We start from the raw sequence: 26,505 nt of genomic DNA, 5'->3' as shown, positions 1-26,505 counted from the left end.
TGGTATGATTTGTTAAATAATGCAGAGTTCTCTACATATTCTATCGAAATTAACCGAAAGAAATTTACTTTTAATAAATCTAACAACAGAAGTCGATCTTCTCTAGATTGAGACATTTCAATTTCTAACGGGAAACTCCATAACTAAAACTTACGATAAAAAAACGGTTTTCATTCCCTACTGATAATTATCCTCTTTTAGAATGCGAAGTTCTTGTGGCTTCATCATACGGGTGTGTAAATATATCCCAGCGTATACGTTAACCCGTGTGTGTCACCATTGATTACTTAAAACTTAAAACTTTTGCTAAATTCTTCCATTGAAACAAGGATTTGACTAGTAAATTTAGGTTTACCTGTAGAAACGGTATTTCACATTCTAACTTTTACGGTAATATTGTACTGAAAGCGCAGAAGTAACTTTGAGATCCGTGTAAACGCACAAAACCTTTAAACAAACTTATACGTAACGGCAAGTGTACCAATGGTGTAGAAAATAGATCTTGGAATAAAGTTTACATTGTCATCATCAAATATAAACATAACTATATTTGTATTCTTTTTAAATACATCCACGTTCATTCTTAAATATAGGGATTACTTTATCTATATATAAAATTATATCTATTTATTAAAAATTAACTATCCTACTGTCTGTCGATACATTTTGAAATTTTCTCCAGTGTTCACAAACTTCCACTTATATGACACATAATTGCTTGAACGGACGTCAATTTTCTCTTGGTAAATATAGATGTTGTAATGCCAGTATAAGGTGCTGCGAATGGGAACTTTCTGTTAATAGTCTCTTTCAGTGATGTCATAAGAGAAGGTAAGTGACGGGATTGTTGTTACGACATTTTTATAATTTGAAGTACATTACATCATGATCACTCAACTGGTGATTGCGTCGTTAATTTGATTAAAGAAGTCACTTAAACTTTCCCCAGAAAAAACTTTTGCATGTTTAAGACTTTCTTAACAGAATAGAATATATGTATTTAGATCTTTATGATTATGATCTCGAAGTAAAGTTTTACTTTCAACATTTTTTTATCTGAGCGTCACTGATGAGTCTTATGTAGACGAAACAAGCGTCTGTAGTATTAGATATATAAGCCTGGTACCTTCTGATAACTATTTGCACCACTGGTTCGATACCACTGCTGGTGGACGTTTCGTACCCGAGGATATCACCAGCCCAGTAGTCAGCACTTCGGAGTTGACATGAATATTCATTGTATGGTCATTTTTATAAATTAACTGTTGCAAAATGTATGATTTTTTCGTAATACTAAGGATTTTTTAAATAACCTGAGCCGTATTTTGCACAACTTCTTGGCATTTGGGTCAAAAATGCTCCTCCACTGATGAGTCTTATGTAGACGAAAAGTGCGTCTGGCGTATTAAGGTTTAAGACAGGTGCATTTGACTCCAACCTCAATTTACTAGATGTCAGTTTTCCTATCGAAAGTTAGTGATTTTCTCCGGACACACCGTCTTCCCGTACCAAAATAAACTGGCAGCCACAAAATAGCCCCAAAGTGGCGCATAACATTGGCGTTTAAACACAAACAATTAATCAAGGGACATATCAAAGGTTAACATCTCAAATTAAATATAAATTGACGGAAAAATCAAATGAAAGTCAAAAGAAGGTCGCCGTTTGAAAATAAACAACATATAAAATACAACAGTTTCACAAACCAGGCGTCGTTTTTTAATATATATTATATTCATAGAGAATCTTTACACACTGGCCCCAAGATATGATCTTTACATGTCATATCATATCTCGGCAATGTAATAATTAGAAATAAATGGATAGCGGCCAGAATTAAATTCTGAGGTAGACCTTATGTAAAGAGAGGAGTATCACAGAATTTTAGTATAAATAAAACGCGTAGAAGTTCAGTGCAAATAAATGTTGAAAATATACCGCAAAACCCTATGATTGACCTTTGAATAATATAGTAGTTGTAAAGGAAATTCCTATGTCAATTCCATCGTGTATATTTAAAGAAGTGCAACTGAATGTTTTACATGCATCATTTTCTGTAAGCTGTAGTTGAACCGTATTGTTTAGAATTGAAACATGACAATGACTGGCTGATTCTCATTGATTGACTACAAAATATCCAAATATTTATACAATCCGAACATGCGGCTCATGTGATGAAATTTACCGTTGAACAGCTCCAAAGTTCGTAATGCACTGTTCATCGGTAAACTTGTATCTTCTATAAAAGAGGGACCACGAAAGATACATGAGGGACAGTCAAAATCATAGATTGAAAATAAATTGACAACGCCATGGCTAAGAAACAAAAAGACAAACAAAAAGACAAACAGACAAATAATAACTAAGTAACAAGAACCCCACCAAAATCTGAAGGAGATCTCACGACGGGTGACTCTAAACCACGTTGTCAAATCTTGTGAAATCTACAACCGTCTGTTCATTGAAGTTTTTGCACATGCATATACATGCATTCACTGTACGTTTACATCAAATATGCACAGCATAATATAAATATATGGTTCATAATATAAAACTTTCTTGATTTCTATTTCGAACTACCCCGGGTTAGTGAATGTAATGATGAATCATTATTTACAATTTTGCTAAATTGACCCTTCAATTATGCTCAATGACTCCGACTTAGATTCATTTAGGAGATATTCCTACCTCCATTTAATCAAATCTTCATCCGACTACACTCGTCATTTGTACAATATCAATTATAATATCAACACGCCTCTTTACGGTATATACTCCTATACTGTGTATTTAAAATATTAATTGATAAGAAATTACTACAGTTGGGTGCAGACCAAGCATTACATGTAGACGGGCCGAAAAAGTTAACGCGGCGTTTACTCGCGTGCACTTCATGTAAACGCCGCGTTAACTGTGCGTTAACTCCGAAATTGCAGTAGACATTAAAAGTAAACGGGCGTTTACTTTCGCGTTTACCTCCGCGTTAACGCAAAAACGGCGAGTCTTCTAATTTTGTAAAGAGTAAACGGGCGTTTACTTTTCCGTTTACCTCCGCGTTAACGTGGAAAAAGGCGCGTCTTCTATTTTTGTAACAAGTAAACGCGCGTTTACTGTTTGTAGTAAACGCCCGTTAACGCAGATTGTCATCGTAACTTGGATACACTGACCTAAAATATGAAATGATAAGGAACATCAAAATTAATTGACCAAGTGGTCATTTCTGCTTGACATATTGACGATTACAGTTATTTAAAAATGTCACACATTTGTATTTAATTGAACAATAATTATAGTACATTTCTTGTTCTTCGCTAATAATAGTTTAAGTATGTTTATTCAAATACATGTAATTTAATCCTCACCAAAATCAAACAGTTTTCTCATCTTAGACAGACTGACTCGTAAAACAAAACTTTTTGATATCATTCACCACAACTGACAATATTTACCTCTTAACAAGTTATCTTATTCTATATAGAAGTATTTCAGTTATATTTTTATGCCATAACTGACCATATAAAACAATTGACAGCAATTTTTGTACCAGCCTGACGGCGATGACCTCTTTTTATTTAAAATATTGAATAGTAAACAAAATTCCGTAGTTTTCATACATCAGACTAACTCGTAATATATAATTATTATTAGGTAGCAATATTTGAATATTATGACTGAAAAATTTTGTTCGCATCAATTTAGAGTGCCAGCATATCCTTTTTTATTCAAAATATTGAATCGTAAACCAAATTCAGTAGTTTTCATACCTCAGACTGACTCATATAATAAAATTGTTTGTCTGCAACAACCAAAACTGACCATATAAGCATTCTAGTATGTAAATCTATATAGCCGCATAGTAAATCAGTTATATTTTCATGTAAGGATTGATTGTATAAGAAAATAGGTAGCAATATTTGAATATTATGACTAAAAAATTTTGTTCGCATCAATTTAAAGTGCCAGCATGTCCTTTTTTTATTTAAAATATTGAATTGTAAACAAAATTCAGTAGTTTTCATACCTCAGACTGACTCATATAATAAAATTATTTGTCCGCAACAAACAAAACTGACCATATAAGCATTTAATTATGTAAATCTATATAGCCGCATAGTAAATGAGTTATATTTTCATGTAAGGATTTATTGTATAAGAAAATAGGTTGCAATATTTGAATATTATGACTAAAAAATTTTGTTCGCATCAATTTAGAGTGCCAGCATGTCCTTTTTTATTCAAAATATTGAATCGTAAACAAAATTCAGTAGTTTTCATACCTCAGACTGACTCATATAATAAAATTATTTGTCCGCAACAACCAAATCTGACCATATAAGCATTTGCTTATGTAAATCTATATAGCTGCATAGTAAATGAGCTATATTTTCATGTAAGGATTGATTGTATAAGAAAATAGGTAGCAATATTTGAATATTATGATTACAAAGTTTTGTTCGCATCAATTTAGAGTGCCAGCATGTCCTTTTTTATTCAAAATATTGAAGCGTAAACAAAATTCAGTAGTTTTCACACCTCAGACTGACTCATATAATAAAAATGTTTGTCCGCAACAACCAAAACTGACCATATAAGCATTCTAGTATGTTAATCTATATAGCCGCATAGTAAATGAGTTATATTTTCAAGTAAGGATTGATTGTATAATAAAAAAGGTAGTAATATTTGAAAATTATGATTAAAAAAAATTGTTCGCATCAATTTAGAGTGCCAGCATGTCCTTTTTTTATTTAAAATATTGAATCGTAAACAAAATTCAGTAGTTTTCATACCTCAGACTGACTCATATAATAAAATTATTTGTTCGCAACAACCAAAACTGACCATATAAGCATTTTATTATGTAAATCTATATAGCCGCATAGTAAATGAGTTATATTTTCATGTAAGGATTGATTGTATAAGAAAATAGGTAGCAATATTTGAATATTATGACTAAAAAATTTTGTTCGCATCAATTTAGAGTGCCAGCATGTACTTTTTTTTATTTAAAATATTGAATTGTAAACAAAATTCAGTAGTTTTCATACCTCAGACTGACTCATATAATAAAATTGTTTGTCCGCAACAACCAAAACTTACCATATAAGCATTTTATTATGTAAATCTATATAGCTGCATAGTAAATGAGTTATATTTTCATGTAAGGATTTATTGTATAAGAAAATAGGTAGCAACATTTGAATATTATGACTAAAAAATTTTGTTCGCATCAATTTAGAGTGCCAGCATGTCCTTTTTTATTCAAAATATTGAAGCGTAAACAAAATTCAGTAGTTTTCATACCTCAGACTGACTCATATAATAAAATTATTTGTCCGCAACAACCAAAACTGACCATATAAGCATTTACTTATGTAAATCTATATAGCCACAGAGTAAATGAGCTATATTTTCATGTGAGGATTGATTGTATAAAAAAATAGGTAGCAATATTTGAACATTATGATTACAAAATTTTATTCGCATCAATTAAGAGTGCCAGCATGTCCTTTTTTATTCAAAATATTGAATCGAAAACAAAATTCAGTAGTTTTCATACCTCAGACTGACTCATATAATAAAAATATGTGTCCGCAACAACCAAAACTGACCATATAAGCATTCTAGTATGTAAATCTATATAGCTGCATAGTAAATCAGTTATATTTTCAAGTAAGGATTGATTGTATAATAAAAAAGGAAGTAATATTTGAATATTATGATTAAAACATTTTTGTTCCCATCAATTTAGAGTGCTAGCATGTCCTTTTTCATTCAAAATATTGAATCGTAAACAAAATTCAGTAGTTTTCATACCTCAGACTGACTCATATAATAAAATTATTTGTCCGTAACAATCAAAACTGACCATATAAGCATTTTATTATGTAAATCTATATAGCCGCATAGTAAATGAGTTATATTTTCATGTAAGGATTGATTGTATAAGAAAATAGGTAGCAATATTTGAATATTATGACTAAAACATTTTGTTCGCATCAATTTAGAGTGCCAGCATGTCCTTTTTTTATTCAAAATATTGAATCGTAAACAAAATTCAGTGGTTTTCATACCTCAGACTGACTCAGATAATAAAATTATTTGTCCGCAACAACCAAAACTGACCATATAAGCATTTTATTATGTAAATCTATATAGCCGCATAGTAAATGAGTTATATTTTCATGTAAGGATTGATTGTATAAGAAAATAGGTAGCAATATTTGAATATTATGACTAAAAAATTTTGTTCGCATCAATTTAGAGTGCCAGCATGTGCTTTTTTTATTCAAAATATTGAATCGTAAACAAAATTCAGTAGTTTTCATACTTCAGACTGACTCATATAATAAAATTATTTGTCCTCATCAACCAAAACTGACCATATAAGCATTTGCTTATGTAAATCTATATAGCCGCATAGTAAATGAGCTATATTTTCATGTAAGGATTGATTGTATAAGAAAATAGGTAGCAATATTTGAATATTATGACTAAAAAAATTTGTTCGCATCAATTTAGAGTGCCAGCATGTCCTTTTTTTATTGAAAATATTGAATCGTAAACCAAATTCAGTAGTTTTCATACATCAGACTGACTCATATACTAAAATTATTTGTCCACAACAACCAAAACTGACCATATAAGCATTCTATTATGTAAATTTATATAGCCGCATAGTAAATGCGTTATATATCAATGTAAAGATAGCAATATTTGAACATTTTAATTGACGAGATGGTACAAATGCACATACTTATATTACACTTTATTGATATCCCTTTCAATATACTGTTCAATTTACGTTTTTTTTTATCATTTGTAAAAACAGAATCTTATCATGTTAATCCAAGGCAAACAAGGTGAATTTCGATTAAAAATTAATGTATTAAATACATCGAGTTATTATAGTTAGGAATTCGAAGAGACAATTATAAACGGGGAACGAAACAACGTAAACCATGATGTTTATATCCCATCATATAAAAATATTCTCCCGATGTCTCGGATAACCTTTCTTTCCGTATCGATATTTGCACATGTAACTTTTGAAAGGAAAATATAGAAAATCTGCCAATCAGTAAAGTTAATGGACTTTATGAAAGTGATTTTGTGTAATTTAATATTTCGAATTAAAAGAGTTTTTGAATTGTTCTGGTTTGAAACACATATACGTGAAATATAAAGACTAAAGGTCGCTTTTATAAAATAAATGTGCAAATGAACTTGAATTTTATTTCTAAATTTACCCAATCAGTTAACGCGAAAAGTAAACGTGCGTTTACTTTCAAGTGCACGTAAAAATACACTTGTAAAATCTGTACTAACGCCCGTTTACTTTTAAGTGCACGTAAAAATAAATTTGAAGAATTCTGAAGTAAACGCCCGTTTACTACTGACTAAACGGACACATAGTAAACGCCCGTTTACTAGGGTAGACATTAGAAATTTCCATTTCGACCACGTTAACGTAATTATAGTAAACGTGCGTTTACTAGTGAACGGGAGATTTGAAGTTAACTAACGAAATATGTGCACGCGGCGTTAACTTGCGTTTACTTTATGTAATGCTTGGTCTGCACCCAACTGTACGTTGTTCTTAATTGTATCATTTTTTTTTTCTGTAAGACTTATTGTTCATGGTATTATAATTCATGCAATCTCCATAAAACGGAAATAACGAACTATCAGTTTGATTTTGACAAATGTATACGTAAGCATTTGTTTAATTAAGATTTTCCTCTTTTAGAATCTTTGGTCGTTTGGAGATCGGTTAAAACCATCTTTTGTTCAGTTTGGTTCAAAATAAATTTGAGATACTACATAAAAAATAATGAGTTGATGATACCCTTACAGACTGAGTGAATCAAGAAGCAGAGGTATCTGCCCAGTGCTCTACACATAGAAATGAATTATGCCTCGTAATAAATGCCCTATTGTTGTGCAGTCCGTTTGTCTGTTGGAACCAGTAATTAATTTTAAAAGCTTGCCAATTAACAGTGCAACAGTTCTATGTTAATCCTCAGAAAAGATGATAGAAATATTTTGTGAAACTCATGTAAAAGTATAAAAGGGGCGAAAAATACCAAACGGAGATAAAGAAAATCATCAATTGATAATAAACTGACAATGCCATGTCTAAAATAGAAAAGAAAAAAATAAACAAACAAACAAACAAACAAACAATAGATAAAAAAACACAACATAGAAAACTGAAGACAAGACCAAATGAATCCCCTCAACATTCAGGATGATCTTATGTGCTCTTGAGGGCAAGTAGATTCTGCTCCACAGGTGTCACCCGTCGTCGTGTCGCTCGTGTAAGTACTAGCCTGGTAATCTACTTACCATACATATCACTGTAATATATTGAAATATAATGATTGGAAGTACGTTGATGCATCCAAACAAAGCTTGAGTTACATGTTCGGTACATTACAATGAGTCTTAGTTGAGTAATCTTTTAAATGCATTAGGTTACTTTAGGTAGATATAAGAAGAAGTGGTATGCATGCAAATGTGACAACTTTCCATCCAAGTCACAATTTGTAAAAGAAAAATTAGTATAGGTCAAAGTGCATTTTCAACACGGAGTCTTGGCTCACATCGAACAGTAAGCTATAAAGGGCCCCAGCATATGACTAAAACCATACAAAGGAGAAAATCAGTAGTCTAACCTATATACAAAAAAAGAGAAACGAGAAACGATACGAACCACATCAACAAACGACAATTATTGAACAGTAGGTTCCTGACTTAGAACATGTCTCTTATTTTTGAGTGTAAATTGACATTGCGATAAGACGCGTCACGGTACTTGTCTACCCCAAATTCATGTATTTGGTTTTGATGTTATATTTGTTATTCTCGTGGGATTTTGTCTGATGCTTGGTCCGTTTCTGTGTGTGTTACATTGTAGTGTTGTGACGTTGTTCTCCTCTTATATTTATGCGTTTCCCTCAGTTTTAGTTTGTTACCCCGATTTTGTTTTTTGTCTATGGATTTATGAGTTTGAACAGCGGTATACTACTGTTGCCTTTATTTAGAACAGGTGAAAAAATGCAGCGAGTTTAAACTTTTTAATAGGTATCATACTTCACCCTACCCGAACAAATAGTGACACATCACTACATAGAACAATCCACAGATAATATATTGGTACGCATTACCACGACATAACATAAATTGGTTTTACTCCGTATTCAACGAAGTAAACAAGATATACGGGTTGTATTACTTTATTTTGTGATAAAATGACCCATTTTACATAGGAATAACACATTTTGGTGGACGACAATTTGCCCATTACAGTTGTTGTTGTTCTACCCAGACGGAATCATAACATTTCGCTGGAGGACAGCATCCTCCACTCGTTGGCACATAACATGTTAAACCTGTCAAAAAATTGTTGCAATAAGTATTTTATAGAAGTGTCTGTATTATTGCAATATGTAACTCACGACTATGAGAAAAATATAAAGAAAGTACGACAGCTAGAAATACGTTATTTGACTATTGAAGAGATTATTTTTAATACTGTTGTTAGTCTTTTTCGTTGTAAACAATTATTTTTTTATTTTTAATTTGTATTTTTGTTGTTTTAGGGTTTTTTTTCTTAAAAGGCTAGTTTAACTCTAATTTTCTTCACAGTATTCATTGTATTACAAAAAAAAAACTTCCTAGCACAAATACTTAAATATGAACAATACCTATATATTGTGTGATGCAACTTAAATACTGTACGAAATATTCTAAACAATTGTTTATACTTGTATAGAAAAAAAACGAGAAACCTTCCCTGTTTTGAATGCAATCTCTACCGGATAACATCATATAACACTTATCAAACGTATGCCCTTATTTAAGTTATCATTTTATGTTGATTAATGTTTTAAATTCTTTCTTTGTTAATTATTTAAAACAGGTTTTAACGCAAGCCAGTTCAAATTTAAGAATAATAGGCAAATGTGGTGTGATTGTACAATAAAAACCCATTTTCAAAGTTGGGCAAGTTTGAAAACAACATAAACAAATAACAATCACAATTAAAGAGTCTGATTTATCGTACTGTTCTGTAAATAAAACAAATAACATGGCTTATAAAAACTACTTTAATATACATATATATATATATAGAGAGAGAGTCGTCACTGGTTCGGACGTACTTTAAATATGATTTACTAGTAATTATTTCTGTGACTGCATCTTACATTAACATGTAGGATCCTTTACAATAGATAATTCAGCTGATCTGTAACAATTCCAAATTCATGCTTTATATATCAGGTACTTAGTTACGACGCCAGATTAAAAATGACGAGTAAAGGTAACACCCGGCCACCGGAAGTTTTGTGTAGCCTAAGTGGTCGTGTGCTCAACGGGCATAGTGCAAGGCGATTTGATGCCACGATATCTCAGTAGCAAGAGATCGAATACCGCTAGTATACTAGTTCAACTCTGACAATTGTTTTTCTCTTGTTGACCAACATATATAAACGTTTATTTTACATGCATTTTCATGATTGATTTGGAAAGACAGACCTACCTGATTTACAACCACAAGAAGAACTACAAGAAGCCCCCTGCTCACCAAGAGTACTTGAACAAGCTCCACTAAGTTGGTTTCCTAATGATTGTCAAAATTGATAATTTAAGTATATCAATATCATCTGAAGAGTACACAATGTATATAATTATCACAATGTAGCTTCAAACTAGAAATGTCAAGTCATTTAAGAAAGAAATCGACATTGCATAGACGCGGAGTGCGAAGACGACAATGTGGCGAACCAGTAATTTGAATGCCACTGTTATATCAAAACAGAAGCGGAAAATCGAAAAGACAAAATACGGATACTAACTTTTATCATTTCGGTTAAGATAAATATATTTATACTGCAATTAGTTGTGTTTATTTCCTAAATATAGTAACACAGCCATATTTTGTGCAATGTCAATTTCATTATGGAACACTTTTTCCAGTCAGGGCTTCATTAAGGGATGGAAATAAGTTTGAAATTTGTGTTACAATTTAAATAGCTATGAATTGATTTATTCAAATTGCAGTATAAAAACAATATTAGGTCAATGTCAGAAAAATATCAAATTTTTTGTACTCGACGCAAAACTGGGGAAGGGCTCGGTAGAACCTCGCCCTTCCCCAGTTTCTCAGCCTCATACGAAAATATTCATATTTTTCTTTCATTGACCTAATAGTGTTTATATATATATATATATATATATATATACATCTGAATGTGTATAGTAAAACTGTTACTTGCATGATAACTTCGATATTGATGCAATTATATTGAGAGAAAAACATATTTCTAAAATGCAATCATCAAAATACAAGTTGTAAAAAAGGATTTCTTTATTCAGCTTGTGTCCACATTTAAAAGTGTAAAACAAGAATAATTATGCTCCTCAACTTCGTACTTAATTTTCATGTTTTTGTTTTAAACAACACCTTTGCATATTAGTTCGTTTCTGTGTGTGTTACATTTTAATGTTGTTGTTTTTTTGTATTCTAGTTTTCCTCTTATATTTGATGCGTTTCCCTCAGTTTAAGTTTGTAACCCGGAATTGTTTTTTTTCAATCGATTTATAAATTTCGAAAAGCTGTTGCCTTTATTTGAAGACGAAACGATCATTTGGCGTACAACGTTATACTCCTGATATCTTTGGATTTATTTTTATGATAACTAATTTATCTGAATCTATTCCATGTCGACTACGCAGGTATTCACTTAAGTATTCTGAATTAAGATACTCGTAGATATTCGTGTTTCATATATCGGAAAATAGTATAAATGATTTTTAATTACTTTATTGAGACTTTCCGCAAAACAATTATGGAAGTGCATTAGGCATTAATAACATACCAATGTAACCAAAGCCAACTCCAGGAAGTGCATTACCGTAAGCATCTCTGCAGCAGGGAGCGGTTGTAGTACAATCATGAGAGAAGCTACACTGGGTCCACTGGGTTAACGGAAAACTAGTACACAACATAAAACATACTGCACTCTACAAAGATCAGGGTTAATGACAGTATACAATTATGGCCCGCAAAATTGTCAACCCAAATACGGGTTATTCCATGGGGGCTTTAGCCGGAGGGGAATAACCCTTACTCTTTTAGACAGTGTTGGATATTTACCGTCTTACATTGTAATTGGCCATGATTGAATAATATACCGAACGAACAAACTTACGATAAAATTACAATAAAAAATTGCCAAAATACTTACCTCAAAAATGTAAGTTAGAAAACTATTTTGTGTCTAATACCATTTCGCGTATGTACAACAAGGGTTGACTTCTTCTTTAAAATATAAATGGCTCTAATGAGGTCCTTTTACAAGAGATATTCGTCGACACTAGATGAAATTTTCCAAGTCTTGTTCGGTTTAGTGTTCGGTTTAGTTTCTTTGTCACTTGATGAACCTTGCCGTAGCTATATTTGTTTTTGTTGATCTGACGTTAAGTGACGTCATATTGTAAAGGGCATTAGCTCGTGTTTATTGAGGTAAGACAAGGGTTATTCACCGGTAAATAATAGGGTTCTACGATGGATATTTCAATTTGTCGGGGTTATTCACCGAGGAATAATAGGGTTGTGTGATGGAGCCTTCAATTTGTTGGGATTATTATATCGCTCCTGTCAAAATTTCGGATAAACATCGAAATTAAACTATGACACGTGGTTCTTATTAGCCAATCAAATAATTACTTTATAATGTGAGGTATAATAACAATAATTTTAATTTCCTTTTTGCTTTTGGTTTCTTTGGTTAACCGACTTGATCTATTAATTTGAGATAGATTGTGCACAACTATTCCAATTTACAAGTTTCTGAGGTGGTCTTGTGGTTTACACAATATAAATTACTTACATTCAGTTTACAGGATTAGGCAACATGTTTAACATTCAATAGGTCATTCTAAGCTTCATTGTAGCCCAAAGAAACCTTTTACATTTTTAGTGTAAGTGGTATATAATATACTATTATGCAAAATATTTGGAGAAATTTTATGCTCTATTCACAGTTTAAAAAAAAGATTCCGCCGAAAATGGTAAAAAGAGTGCGATTGACATACTGTAAACCAACTTATTTTTGTGGATACATTTATTTCGCGTTTAGCCCATTCTAGCCTATTTCGCGGCGATTTAATTTCGCGATTCTCAAATTTATCTGATGTACTTAAGTTAGGAAAAATCCAAATTTTATATATTCGCGACGATTTATATTAGCGATATTTTTCGAATCGAGACAGTCGCGAAAATAAATCGCTCGCGAATATTAGTTAGGTTACAGTAGTTTTTTAGTTGCATTAAATATGCATATTAAAAATAGCCTTCTTACCAGTATTATGAATTTCTGCATTTTTTCAGAGTAATATCCTTATTTTTCAACTGCTGTATATACAGATTCCACCACTCTTTATTGTCCAAAACAAAACTTCATAAAAGTTCGTCGATTAAACGACATATGTTACGGCGACAGATTATATTTGTTTATGCAGAATGGATTTCATGTAATTGTTATGCATGTAAGCATGTAGTTGAACATAACACTTTATTATATAAAAACTCGAAGCTACAAAGTTGGAATGAACTATTAAATGTGTAGACATTTGAGAGAATGTACATGAACAAAAGTAAAAATAAAACTGATGACAATTTAGCTAAATTGTAAGAACACTGTGATGGCAAATATGTTCATTACAACCTATACTTATTTGCACGTTTCTTGTGGTGAAGCAGTAAATCCCTTTAAAAGGAAGTCCTTGATACAATTTCGGCTGTGATCTTACACACTACCTTCCACAGTCCATGCGATCACAAGAATACGAATTTAACTAGATTTACTTATTTGATGTAATTATCTATAATTGTCCCACTTTTACATTATAACAAGCCATACGAAAGTATAAAAAAACGAAAACCTCCTTAGCGTATCAAAATTTGTCAGGTTGGTGTAAGAATATTTTGAAATTTTCCTAAAAGAATGCACTTAAAATTCACACAAATGTCATACAACCACAAAGAAATTAAAACAGTAAAAAAGTAGATAGAATCTAGCATTTGAACTGATAATAAAACGAGTTGTATTGTAGTATAGTGACGAATCATTCATATTCCTCTTTAGTATATGCATTGTATTCCCTAAATAATAAAAAAACAGTGTTCTGTGGTTATCATTCTTAAGGGAAAAACAGATTATTAAAACATCGTGTATCAAGTGGGAAACCAATTTTTATGCATGCCAATTCAAATGCTAATAAGATTGCAGCCGGATATTATTCAAACAATTGCTATTTTGTTTCTTACAAAAAGTGTTTAGTAAAAAGAAAAACTCAAGTACTAGATCTGCTTTTTACGCGATAAAAAATATATATGCAGCTTATAATTATTTTAAGTAATTTTATATCATTATGTATATAACTGAACAAGATCTTACGAAAAAACATGTTTAAAGGCATTTTATGGTATCGTCTGTGACCTCCTCAGGACATAACACGTGTTTACTGTTCACGAAAACAAACCCTAAGTAGAGTATATTGTTCTTTACTTACATGCTATTAATACAGGTGCAGTTGCATACGGTTTTATTTCATTAATGAAATTGATCATCAATTATATGTCTACAAAATTGAGAAAGGAAATGGGCAATGTTTCAAAGAGACAACAACCCGACCGAAGAACAGAAAAACAACAGAGGCCACCAATGGCACCAATGGATCTTTAAAACATCGAAAAAATCTCATTCGGATTTCAAAAATAGAAATAGAGGCAGATTATACCAGAGCAATTTAATTTAAAAATGGCTTATTTATACAATAAAAACATGTTTACCTCGATTATTCAATTATTATATTTACGTTATCCTATGCACGATTTCTGTCAATGACCATTATCAAATTTTATAAAGTAATTGTATCTTTTAAACGTGAAGAGAACGAAAACACCTGAAGAAACAATGCAGATAAGGATTCCATGACACTAATTTCTTTTTGTAGCCAATATTGTTGATTTCATGAAAGAGAGTAATAGACATGCGACGTAACAATCACTGAACTAGAAGTATCAATGAAAGATGTGGACCTTCTGTAGGTAGTTGAACTTGACTTCTAGATATTTACTGTCAACTGATTTCATATTGATTCTTCAAATTGTCATAAGAACGACATAGAGTTTGGCTTTTTTTGTATCATTGTAATGAATTTATTTTTGGTTAAGGACATTATACCCATGTAGGTAACAAATATTTTGTGTACATATGTTTCAATATAGGATCATCAAACAACAAAATAAGCTGGCTAATTAAAAAAAAAAAAAAAAAACAGAAAATAGGAATGACGACCAGGTCCGTAGACGATCTGTTTACCTGTTGGATCTGCAGAATGAGTGTGGATATAACCAAACAAAGCTCAAAGATACTGTCAATATGTAATGAAGAATGGAACTTGTAACCAGACGAGGAATATGCCATTCTTAATCTTGTAATGTATTAATCAATATATATGAAGTACAATATTAAAACGATTTTTTGTTATAATGATTTTTGTTATGTAAACATTTACAATAAAGATAAAGATAAATAGTGTTCTTTGTATTATCAATACATGTACAAAGCCTGTAAAAAGCCTTCTTAAACGTGAGGACAACAAATGCTTACACGAGAAACTGCATATCTGAAAATAATTTTAGCATATGATAATAACAAAGGATAATTGTCTTCTATGTAGTGATTTATATACTGTTGTGCTTTCGTTACTGCTGTGATGTTTTAAGTTTGTAATCCATATATAAGTTTTAAGATACATTTGATTTGATATCTTTCGCCTCTTTTGTAATATGAACAGGGTTTCCGAACGGACCGTAACGATTTATTAGAGCAGAATTTGTAAGCCATTATTTGAATCTATGTATTTTCCTTAGATAAGTGAATACGACAGAAGCGTGTATTAGATACAAAAAAATGTGGCTACACATCACAAGCACTTAATCAGAAGAAAGCGGGAAAAGTTGTCATAATCAAATTTTGCCCATTAATCAGGTCAAGATGAAATCTGCTGAGAACTAAAGCATAAAATTTTCTCTACCATAAATTACAAATACGCTGTTTCATATTTTTATTTTGTAATAGTATATATATGCATTAATGAGGATAATGACAAGTTGGTGGGCGACAATTAGCCCAGTAGAGCTGCCGCTCTTCTACCCACGTGGCATTATAACATCTCCTTGGGGGACAGCAATGTCCAGACATTGGTCGATAACATGTATAACCTGAATTAGAAAAATCATATTATATATATAAATATATATATATATGTGTATTTCTTTTGGATTTAGATTTGAGTGAAATACAAATGGTTTTACTTAAGGTGTAATACCACCATTGATTTCCCCTATTAGTCTTTGTTAAATTTGCATTTTCTAAAAAAAATGTGCAGAATTTATCTTTGTTTTGAATAACGAAATACTTGGCATGAGTAAAGCTTTATCCTGTCCAGTACTAATTCACAATTCACATAACATTTCATTGCATACAAGAAAATAATTATCACTGGAAGTCAACCAATATAAGTTATCTACGTTCATATCCGTGTTCAGGGTACTGAAGGGTGTTAAAATATCCATATCTACAGATATGAACGTAGATAACGAATTTATCCCCGATCTTAGTCCGAATCGGGCGAGTTTTATGGAAATTCGGGTACAAAGTGTAACGTGAAAACAACGTTTTCTTCATTATCTTCATTATCTAAAAAGGTTTTATTGAAAGTTGGAAATTTTACATAGTTTCTACGGGGTGTAGGTACTACCTTTGGTAGAACCCTACAGGTAGTCAAATATTATTAAAGACGTTTTTAATACGGAGACAGAGAAACTGGATTAAGTCAAATTTGGCGCTCAATGTTGTGAGAGTTACGTCATAGATGATGTGATTTCAACGTGAGTCATTTGCATAGGTAGGTCAGTAGTCCCATTCCCTGAAAATGTGGCAGTCAAGTGATGCATTTAATGGAATGAGTGTAAAGATCGGCATAATAGGACAAAATCGTTAATGGATTAAATATTTAATTACAAACATCATGGATAATCTACAGAATTCAATATTTCACAAGGAGCAATCATGGAACTAAGGAAAACTTCCGTGAAGTTCCCCGGGATAATGGTAAGCAACGTCCGGGGATATGGGTTAGCAATACCAAGGGGCTATGGGTTTTGTAACGACGTGCATTAACCAATCAAAATCCTAGATATATACTAAGCCGGGGATAATCAAATTTCTTCTCTCAATTAACCTGTGTACAAGTTTTAGTAATCATGTTACCTCAAGTTTGAAAAATATTGTATAGAAACCCCAAATATAAAAATAATGGTGCTTTAAAATACCCAAGACATGTTTATGACACAGATATGTTTTACTGCAACAAAAATGTAGGATTAATTACCTACAACTGTCAAATTCAAGAGCATTTTTTTTTACTTATTTTCCTTTACAACCGAATGTGACGTATAATGATTTGGTGGTATTACACCTTAAGAATCTCGATGGTCTAAAAAGATAAATGACGATTTTATTATGTCTTTCCACATTTGTTTAAATTTGTTCTGACTTTCCCCTCTGTAAGAATAAAAAAATCGACAAATGCATTTAACTTAATTGCTTCTTATATCCTGACTCCATATGAGAGTTATTTTACCTTTTCTATTTGACAGAAGTGATATGTCAATGTATCAGCTGATCATAAATGGTAAGTAATAGAGAGTTACGGTATTAGTATTTGAGGTCATAGGCACATAAACATGACTTTGAGGTGAAGGTCAATGGTCAAGACTATGCTTTCATTTTTTTTAACTTTTCATTGATTTATGATCTCTGACAATTTTCACAAAATATTTTAAAGAACAAGTGAAAAATGATTGTCTCATTGTGTTGAAGATGTGATACATTTCATTTTAACTTCGGGTTTTCTGTGTCTCATATGATAACATTCGCTTGTCTGTTCACGTATTAAAAATAAAATTCTTTTTTTTTTGTTTTAATAATCGTTGTACAGTTACCAGATTCGCATCCACAGGAGGAGTCACATATATCACCCTTCTTTCCAAGTACACTGGAACAAGTTCCACTTAACCCCCCTGGAACATGGACTGAAAAAATAGGTATACATTCATATCATACGGAAGATATTAACAGAGACTACAGATACATAAGTGAAAATCCAAACTGAAAGATTCTAAATCAAATTACAAAATCGTACAAAATACGAAAAAGGACAAAACAACCAACCAAGCCAAAACAAAATGCAACTTTTTTAATAGAGTTAGCAGATATCTAATAAACAGTTTTTATTTCTGGGATATAACACTTGGCATTTGAAATAAGCTATTCATAAAAATGGTCCGAATCAGTTAAAGTATATTAATGATTTCAGAGAAAACATCAACAATGTATGTTTAAAAGATGGCCGACAGGTACCACAGGGACATTCTAACTCTCATAGATAAAAAATTCTCTGACAACGCCATGGCTAAAAATGAAAAAGACAAACAGACAAACTGTAGTACACATGACACAACATAGAAAAGTAAAGACTACGCAACACGAACCCCATCAAAAACTCGGAGTGATCTCAGGTGCTCCGGAAGGGTAAGTAGATCCTGTTCCACATGTGGCACTCGTCGTGTTTCTTATGTTATTACAAACCCGGTTAATAGGCTTATTCGGTAGGTCACATTCAGATAAGATATGTGCCACGGCTTTACGATAGTTTGAAGATTCGTTTTGTTTTACTGTGTATGTTAGTATGTTGTTAAAACTATTTTCTTAAATATTTAAAAAAAAACTGCAGTTAAACTTGGAAAAACAATATTTAACGAAAAATGGAAAAAACTGATTAGTCAATTTGTCAAACATGATAAAACATGAGATGGTATGCGTGAGCCTTTGAATAATTAACTTAAACAGAAACTGGAAATGCATTGATCCTACCTTCTGGGAGTAATCCTAGATCTATATTATTAACAATTTTATACTTAGGCTTGATAGACTGTTTTTAACCATAAGACAAAACAACTTCGTTTCGTTTCGTAAAAATGTCAATATACAATTTGCGTTTACAGACTTCAAGTATTTACAAATACGCTCGTTCATTTATCCCATGAACTGTGCGGAAAACATTTACCTTTCCAGAATAAAAAAATCTGACTTTTTTACAGATATTTGTTACAGATAATCTAAACATTCTTCAGCAACAGTAAAGCAATAACATACCATAGTGTTTTTGCTGGTCTGCGGTAATTGTATGATTGTTAGCATCCCTACAGCAAGGTGCGGTTGAAGTACAGTCATATGATTTGGTACATTTTGTACTTCTTTTCAATCTTAAATGATAATTGGTACACAATGCTATCCCTAATATACTCTACAATAACATTAAATGACGCAGGTAGTATCAACAATGAAGACATATTTTATAACAATTGTCGCTGATAGGAAACTGGATATAATGTATTTTTATCAAAATATCCGTTTATGAATGTAAAAAAATATTAAGAAATTAAGAGTCTAGCTTTGTGTTAAACGGTTTCAAGATCTATCACTGTTGTTGTTCACAGTCAAATTGTCATACTCGGCCTCGAATTTCTTTTACATAATTATCGAATACTAAATGATCAATTTAATAAGTTAAATGAGCATGTGTTCCTTAAAACCTTCTTTCTTTTAAAAAAATGGTGCAACACTTGTGCTGAAAAAAAAAACCATCATGATTTGATAAAAAAAGACTTTATACCAAAAATGCAATATGAACACAAACCCCTGGTCCAAAAAGCTACCAAATGATCAGTCATGTTTATTTTTTGTGGTATTCTGGAGATACACCACTATTGTAAAATATACTTACTAGTATAATGAAATACTTCATCTTCCTTATATTCTTATTTTCAAATGAAATTTTCTAATCTTATTATACTAAACTGAGTGGGCGTTTTTGATAACCGGATTATTCATAAAACACGTACAATCTGAACGAATAAAACTTGTAATCTTCATTATTTCAGAATATTTATTGTGATAGTTTCTGAACAGTTGGTTAAGCTGTTTGTTCCAGTAGCGGATACATTTCTATCATAAAACTACATCGTATTACATCAAGTCTAGTATTCAGCTATGTTTTAAAAGTATGCTTTATTATTTAAATATGGTCTTATAGCAAACTTTAGTATTGAAATTGTACAAATGTCACAGCTTGTATTTATATTTTTCTAACGAAATGGAAACTCAGCACATTCAGTGACTAGATTTAAAAGTGAGGATTTGATTTTATATAATTGCAACATATGGTCCAAGGACACAATTAGCGTCCTTTGGTTTTCGTTGTCTACCAAAATATAGTCCCTAGTGTAAACAGTGTATAACTTGCATGTTTTATTTGATACAATTTCCCAATTTAGTTCTTGATATCAAATGCATGAAATATTAAGTAGAGGATGCAATTACATGTTAACAAATGGGGTGCGGAATCTTTATGTTAAGTAGTGATTTGGTCCAGTTCAAAAAGGTCAAGTTTTATCACGTCTGAAGCAGTCAAACTGAATTAAACCCCTTTAACACAAATTTGTCAATATTTTGAGTTAGAGCTGGTAGAAGTTTCTATAATTTTGATATTATTTGTCTCACTGGTAGTTCACTACACTGTCAAAATCTTTATGAGAAAGAGCGGATGCGATTTTTTTAATATATATGCATAAAAAAGATAAACAAAACGTAGATTTTGGCCATTTGATTTTTTTTTTTCATATACTATGAACCAGTTTCAACATATATATTTACACAACAGAACAACCATTTCCAATAAATTATTGTCGCAATTTCCTGTTTTTCTTACAGATTTGAAAAAAAAACTATATTTCCAGCATTCAAGAAATTACTCCATTGTTTTTACAAAACTTTTTACATACAACTGCTTCAAAATAAATCAGGTAAACTCTGTAACTTTTATCCATCCGTCCGTTGGTCCTTCTCATATTTTTTGTATTGCAATACACAGTTAGAAATTGGTTTTGCATTTTTGCCCCGGAAGAATTTTCAAATATGAAAGGTATTAAGCAATAAAATGCATTAAATAGGTCAGGAAATCAATGTAATATTTACAATAATAAAATTGAGAATGGAAATGGGGAATGTGTCAAAGAGACAACAATCGGACCATAGAAAAAACAACAGCAGAAGGTCACCAACAGGTCTTCAATGTAGCGAGAAATTCCCGCACCAGGAGACGTCCCTCAGCTGTCCCCGAAACAAATATATACTAGTTCAGTAATAATAAACGCCATTATAATTTCCAAATTGTACACAAGAAACTAAAATTAAAATAATACAAGACTAACAAAGGCCAGAGGCTCTTGACTTGGGACCTATACCTCTAGCCAATGTAGAAAAGTAAACGCATAACAATACGCACATTTAAAATTCAGTTCAACAGAAGTCCGAGTCTGATGTCAGAAGATGTAACCAAAGAAAATAAACAAAATGACAATAATACATAAATAACAACAGACTACTAGCACTTAACTGACATGCCAGCTCCAGACTTCAATTAAACTGATTGAAAAATTATGATTTCATCATATGAATATCAGGCACAATCCTTCCCGTTAGGGGTTTAATATCATACCATCATAACATGTATGAGAAGAACATAACCCGTGTCATGCCAATAACTGGTTTTTGAATGAATGTGTTCCGATGCAAAGACCCCATAAGTGTATCAATATTAACGCCAAAATATGCAATCTTTAATTACCTGACAACAGTATCGTAACTATATCCCTTCTTAATAAGTCTATTTAAAGGTTTTTTTAGTTTCAATAGTGAATATTGACATTTTTGTGCTTTATAAAGAATATTTTCATACAAAATTGGATGTGAAATACCTGAACGTATAAGAAGCCTGCATGTTGAGCTATTTTTACAAATGATGTCCTTATACCGAAGATAAAATTTAGTAAATGTTTTGACTAGTTTGTTATATCGAAAACCCTGGTGTAATAATTTTTCAGTAATACATAAATTTCTCTCCTTAAAATATAAAACATTGTTACATTCACGAGCGAATCGTACAAGTTGAGATATATAAACACCGTAAGATGGTGACAAGGGAAGTTCAACGTCACCATCTAAAAATGAATAATTAAACTTTCCGTTAGTGATATAGATATCAAGATCGAGGAAAGGGCAGTGGTCATTGTTAGTATTAGCTTTATTTAAAGTAAGTTCAACAAGATAAATTTCTTTAGTATACATACTGAAGTCGTCATTATTGAGAGCCAAAATATCATCCAAATATCTAAAAGTATCATTAAATTTGTTTATCAGATGTTGTTTCGATGGGTCTTTGCTGATTTTTGTCATAAATTGTAACTCATAGCAATACAAAAACAGGTCAGCAATAAGTGGTGCACAGTTAGTCCCCATTGGAATTCCGATAACCTGACGATATACAGACACTCCAGAGTGAACAAAAATGTGATCTAGTAAAAATTCAAGGGCATATATAGTATCAAAGCATGTCCAATTGACATCGTGTTTTTGTTTATTGCTACTAAAAAATGACCTAAAAGAGTTTGAACATATATATTCACATTCTGACTTTTTAAATGCCCATTTAATAAGATGTGTAAATTTTTGTCTTAATGAGAATGCGAGGCAATGTGGTATACAGGGTAGAAAAATCAAAACTTTGAACAGATTCAAAATCACCAATATAGGCATGCAATTTATCAAGTATTTCCAAGGAGTTCTTGACATTCCAAAAGTAATTAATTCCACTATTTTTGAAGGCCTTATTTAAACAATTTATTATCTGGATTTTGATTTTACCAAGTGTACTGGTAAGGAGAATAGACAATTTAGTAGTGGAACAATGGCTTGCAGACAAAATAAATCTATATTTGTAAAGTGTTTTGTGTAGCTTCAGAAGCCAATACATAGTTGGGACTTTCATTGTATTTGGTTCTGCTTGTAAAGTGGTAGCTAAAAGTTTATGTTTGTTACAGATGTCGTTTTCTGAAAATGCAGTCATTTGGAATGTTGGTGAATTAGAAATTTCTTTTTTCAGAACCTCAATGTAAAATGTACGTCAAACAATAATAATATTATTAGCAACTTTATCAGCCGGGACAAAAACAAATTCCTTGGCTAGTTCTTTGGTACGAGACATAGGTTTATTGTGGTTATTGTTAATAGTTACAAACACTTTTTTTGTACACGAAGTTTTTGACGCAATTTTACAAACAAAAATAGATGAAAGACAAATGATTTTCATTGAATTCTTGATAGATATATGTAAACAGTTTCAGAAAAGCTACTACTCCAAGCAATTTAGATTCTACTTCTGGCCAAATTTTGGAGAAATATGCGACATCTTTTTCTCCCTTTTTGCAATATTATATGACAAAAAATGGATATGGTTGCCATAGATACACAAAAAAGAAATTCTATTTTTTTTCGTTTTAACTATTACATATAAAATATATGGGACATTATGATTACATACATGTGAACATATATGACGATAACAGTAAGCTTCATTTGCAAGAAAGCAATGAAAAGGGGATGCTAAAATTTATGAGGGTAAATTTGGATATTTTTTCCTAACTATTTATTGCTACCTTATGGCATACTAACAAAGCTCAGAATTAAATAATTAAAGACTTTACATACCTCAAATCAATTTCTGAGTGGATTAAGTGTTTATGAATGCCAAGATATGTCAATTTTATTCTTTACAGTCATTAGCAACCAAAATAAGACATTATGACACTATGCTTATATCTGTACGCGTTGTATTTTTTGCGAATATATCAAATTATCATTTGTATAAATATTTCATGCTACATGTTGGCATATATTAATGCATTGTTGATTCAGCAGTGAGAAACTTATTCCCTTTTACCAACTTTTTTAATCAAGTGTTTGGTATGCAGAAAATTGCTAAATTTTGTACAATTTTGCATCATCAGAGATCTTATTAAGATTTTTTAATATTAAAATACAGACAAAAGAGGTGCAGATTTTAAAATTTTACAAAAATTGAGGTAGATATGAGATTTTACTCTTTAACTTGGCATCTTTCTTTAAATAAAGTTTATGTTGCGTTAAAGTGTATACTGCTAATAACATAACATAACAATAATAACATGCTAACCTTCATCAAGTATTCAATACTCAACCAATTCCCAAAAATAAGAGGCTATTTTACTTCAATGATATATCAGAACACAGAAAAATTAATCAAAATTGAGACTTTGAAAAGAATATTAACTGTTAAGGTAGTAATACACAGTTAGAAATTTGGTTTCGCATTTTGGCCCTGTTGGATTTTTCAAATATGAAAGATATTGTGCAAAAACAATTATTTTTAGACAGCTGAATACTAATTTAGCTTTCAATGATGGTTTATAAGAACATAACGATTATTTTTTACATGTTTTATTTTTGAATTTCCTTATTTCATAGCTATACCGGTCATATGTCCAGAAATAAATGTAATGTTTACTTCTACACGACGTTTTTGACGCAATTTTACAAAACAAATGAGATGAAAGACATGATTTTCATTAGATTTCTTGATACATATATGTAGACAGATTAAAAAAGGTATTACTCCAAGCGATTGAGATTCAACTTCTGGCCAAATTTTGGGGAACCATGCGACATCTTTTTCTCCCTATTAGCAATATTTTATAACAAATATTGTTGCCATGAATACACCAAAAAGAAATTAGATTTTACCATAATAATTCCTGTATATAAAAGCTATGGACGACTCTGATTACATACATATCCACATATATATGACACAAACTGCATGTACGCTTCATTTGCAAGAAAGCGATGAAAGGGGATGGTAAAATTTATGAGGGTAAATTTTAATATTTTTCTAACTGTTTATTTCTACATTAGTTTTGCATACAACTGATTAGATCTTCCTGAAATATCACAAGTTCAAATGAAGTAGATGGTATCATTTTAAGGATGTACTTAGGTGAGGTTTTGGAATTTGTGTCAAATGTTCGGACTCCTTGGTGTTTTTCCATACAATACAATGTAACATATTTTGCCCCATAACACCCATTTATTTTTTCATATTAGACTTAATAGCTCATGAAAGGTCATTACCAAAATTTTAGAAGATTCTTGATTTTCTTTCTTTTGTTTTGAGACCCAAATTATACCGATACAAATATAAGGTAAAAGTCCGAGTCAGCCTTTTCCCGCCATCTTTTAAATCTCAAATATCTCGAAAAGGAGGTCCATGATCTATCAATATATTTAGCTTATCTTTATCCTTAATTGATGCTCTACCAGCTAATACTATCAATTTTCGTTTCTTAATTTCTTATTTTTTACCTAAACTCACCTAAGTACATCCTTAAGGCAAAAGTTTTGTCTTCAAAATTCAGAAAACAACCCATACCGTATAGGTATAGAACCAGTAAATCGGACCCAATCGGACAGAACATAAAAGAAAGTAGTACAAATTTTACACAAAATAGCTCCTAAACGTAGCTGTATCAATATCAATAGGTGAAATATTATGACCGCCACTTCTTTTAAAATTAAAACAAAGAAGCATTTAATGCTTGAAACTGTAGAACTAACATAAAAAGGCATGGGGTCACGGACTAGTGTTTATTGATGCATATGATCGACTGTCAAATTCTCCAACAGAAAACAATATGAAACAGTTCGATTAACGGCATAATTTAAAACAAAACAGTTTACGAAAACAAATATGAAACATTAACCAGAAGCAATCGCTGAATTACAGTCTCCCGGCTTGGGATAATAGGCATTTAAGAATGTGAAAGGATTAAACACGCTTTCTTTAAAAGCGCCACCTTCTACTAACACGTGATATAACGGTAACTATAACAATATGTTGAAAAGTGCTCAAAACATCAGAAAACAGACAAAACATCTAAAGAATAAACTCATCACATATATAAGAAAGGTAAAATTGTGTACGCAAAGCGTAAAGACACGTATGTCTACAGACACTTATCAGTGATGATTGTAAGCAAGGGTCTTCTACATAATGTATTCACACTATTCCAACTGCTTAGGAAAAGCACATATAACGTCAACACAGCATTCGTTGTTTTATTTGACGTATTGGTGCAATCATTGACAGAAGTTTGCAGACGTATGAGATAAAAAAAAATAATAATAAGAGAAGTTATCTACAAGGTAAAATAATATCTGAAGTAAAATTTCAAATCTGAACTGTGCTATTTCAATATTGTAGAAGTAATCCATGTAAAAGGGTTGTTGCTCACAAGTAAGTCATACGCTTATATTTAGTAAGCTATAAAATCAGGTGTAATCACCGTTTTCTACATCAGGAGATGTCTGTTTCAAGTCCGGAATATGACTGGTTTCCATTCGTTTGATGCTTTTTAGCTTTTAATTGTAA

The 26,505-nt window shown here is 31.4% G+C and overlaps 2 protein-coding genes across 2 annotated transcripts in view; both read right to left on the bottom strand.

Moving 5' to 3' along the window:
- Positions 1–9,262: 9,262 nt before the first annotated feature.
- Positions 9,263–13,509, bottom strand: LOC143043146 (uncharacterized). Its single transcript, XM_076215588.1, has 4 exons — positions 13,371–13,509; positions 11,886–12,030; positions 10,547–10,627; positions 9,263–9,395 (listed from the first exon to the last, which is right to left on the bottom strand). The coding sequence occupies exons 1-4, from the start codon at positions 13,389–13,391 to the stop codon at positions 9,307–9,309; spliced, it is 336 nt and encodes a 111-aa protein (XP_076071703.1). The 5' UTR covers positions 13,392–13,509; the 3' UTR covers positions 9,263–9,306.
- A 2,621-nt stretch (positions 13,510–16,130) lies between these two features.
- LOC143085197 (uncharacterized) overlaps positions 16,131–26,505 on the bottom strand; it is a 35,031-nt gene continuing 24,656 nt past the window's right edge. Inside the window, exon 4 of the mRNA XM_076261429.1 lies at positions 16,131–16,300. Coding sequence (XP_076117544.1) covers positions 16,170–16,300 — 131 coding nt within the window. The 3' untranslated portion in view covers positions 16,131–16,169. The remainder of the gene's footprint in view (positions 16,301–26,505) is intronic.

This window comes from Mytilus galloprovincialis, chromosome 8, assembly GCF_965363235.1.
Source record: "Mytilus galloprovincialis chromosome 8, xbMytGall1.hap1.1, whole genome shotgun sequence".
NCBI classification, from domain to species: domain Eukaryota; kingdom Metazoa; phylum Mollusca; class Bivalvia; order Mytilida; family Mytilidae; genus Mytilus; species Mytilus galloprovincialis.
This window is presented reverse-complemented; position numbering and strand designations above follow the sequence as displayed.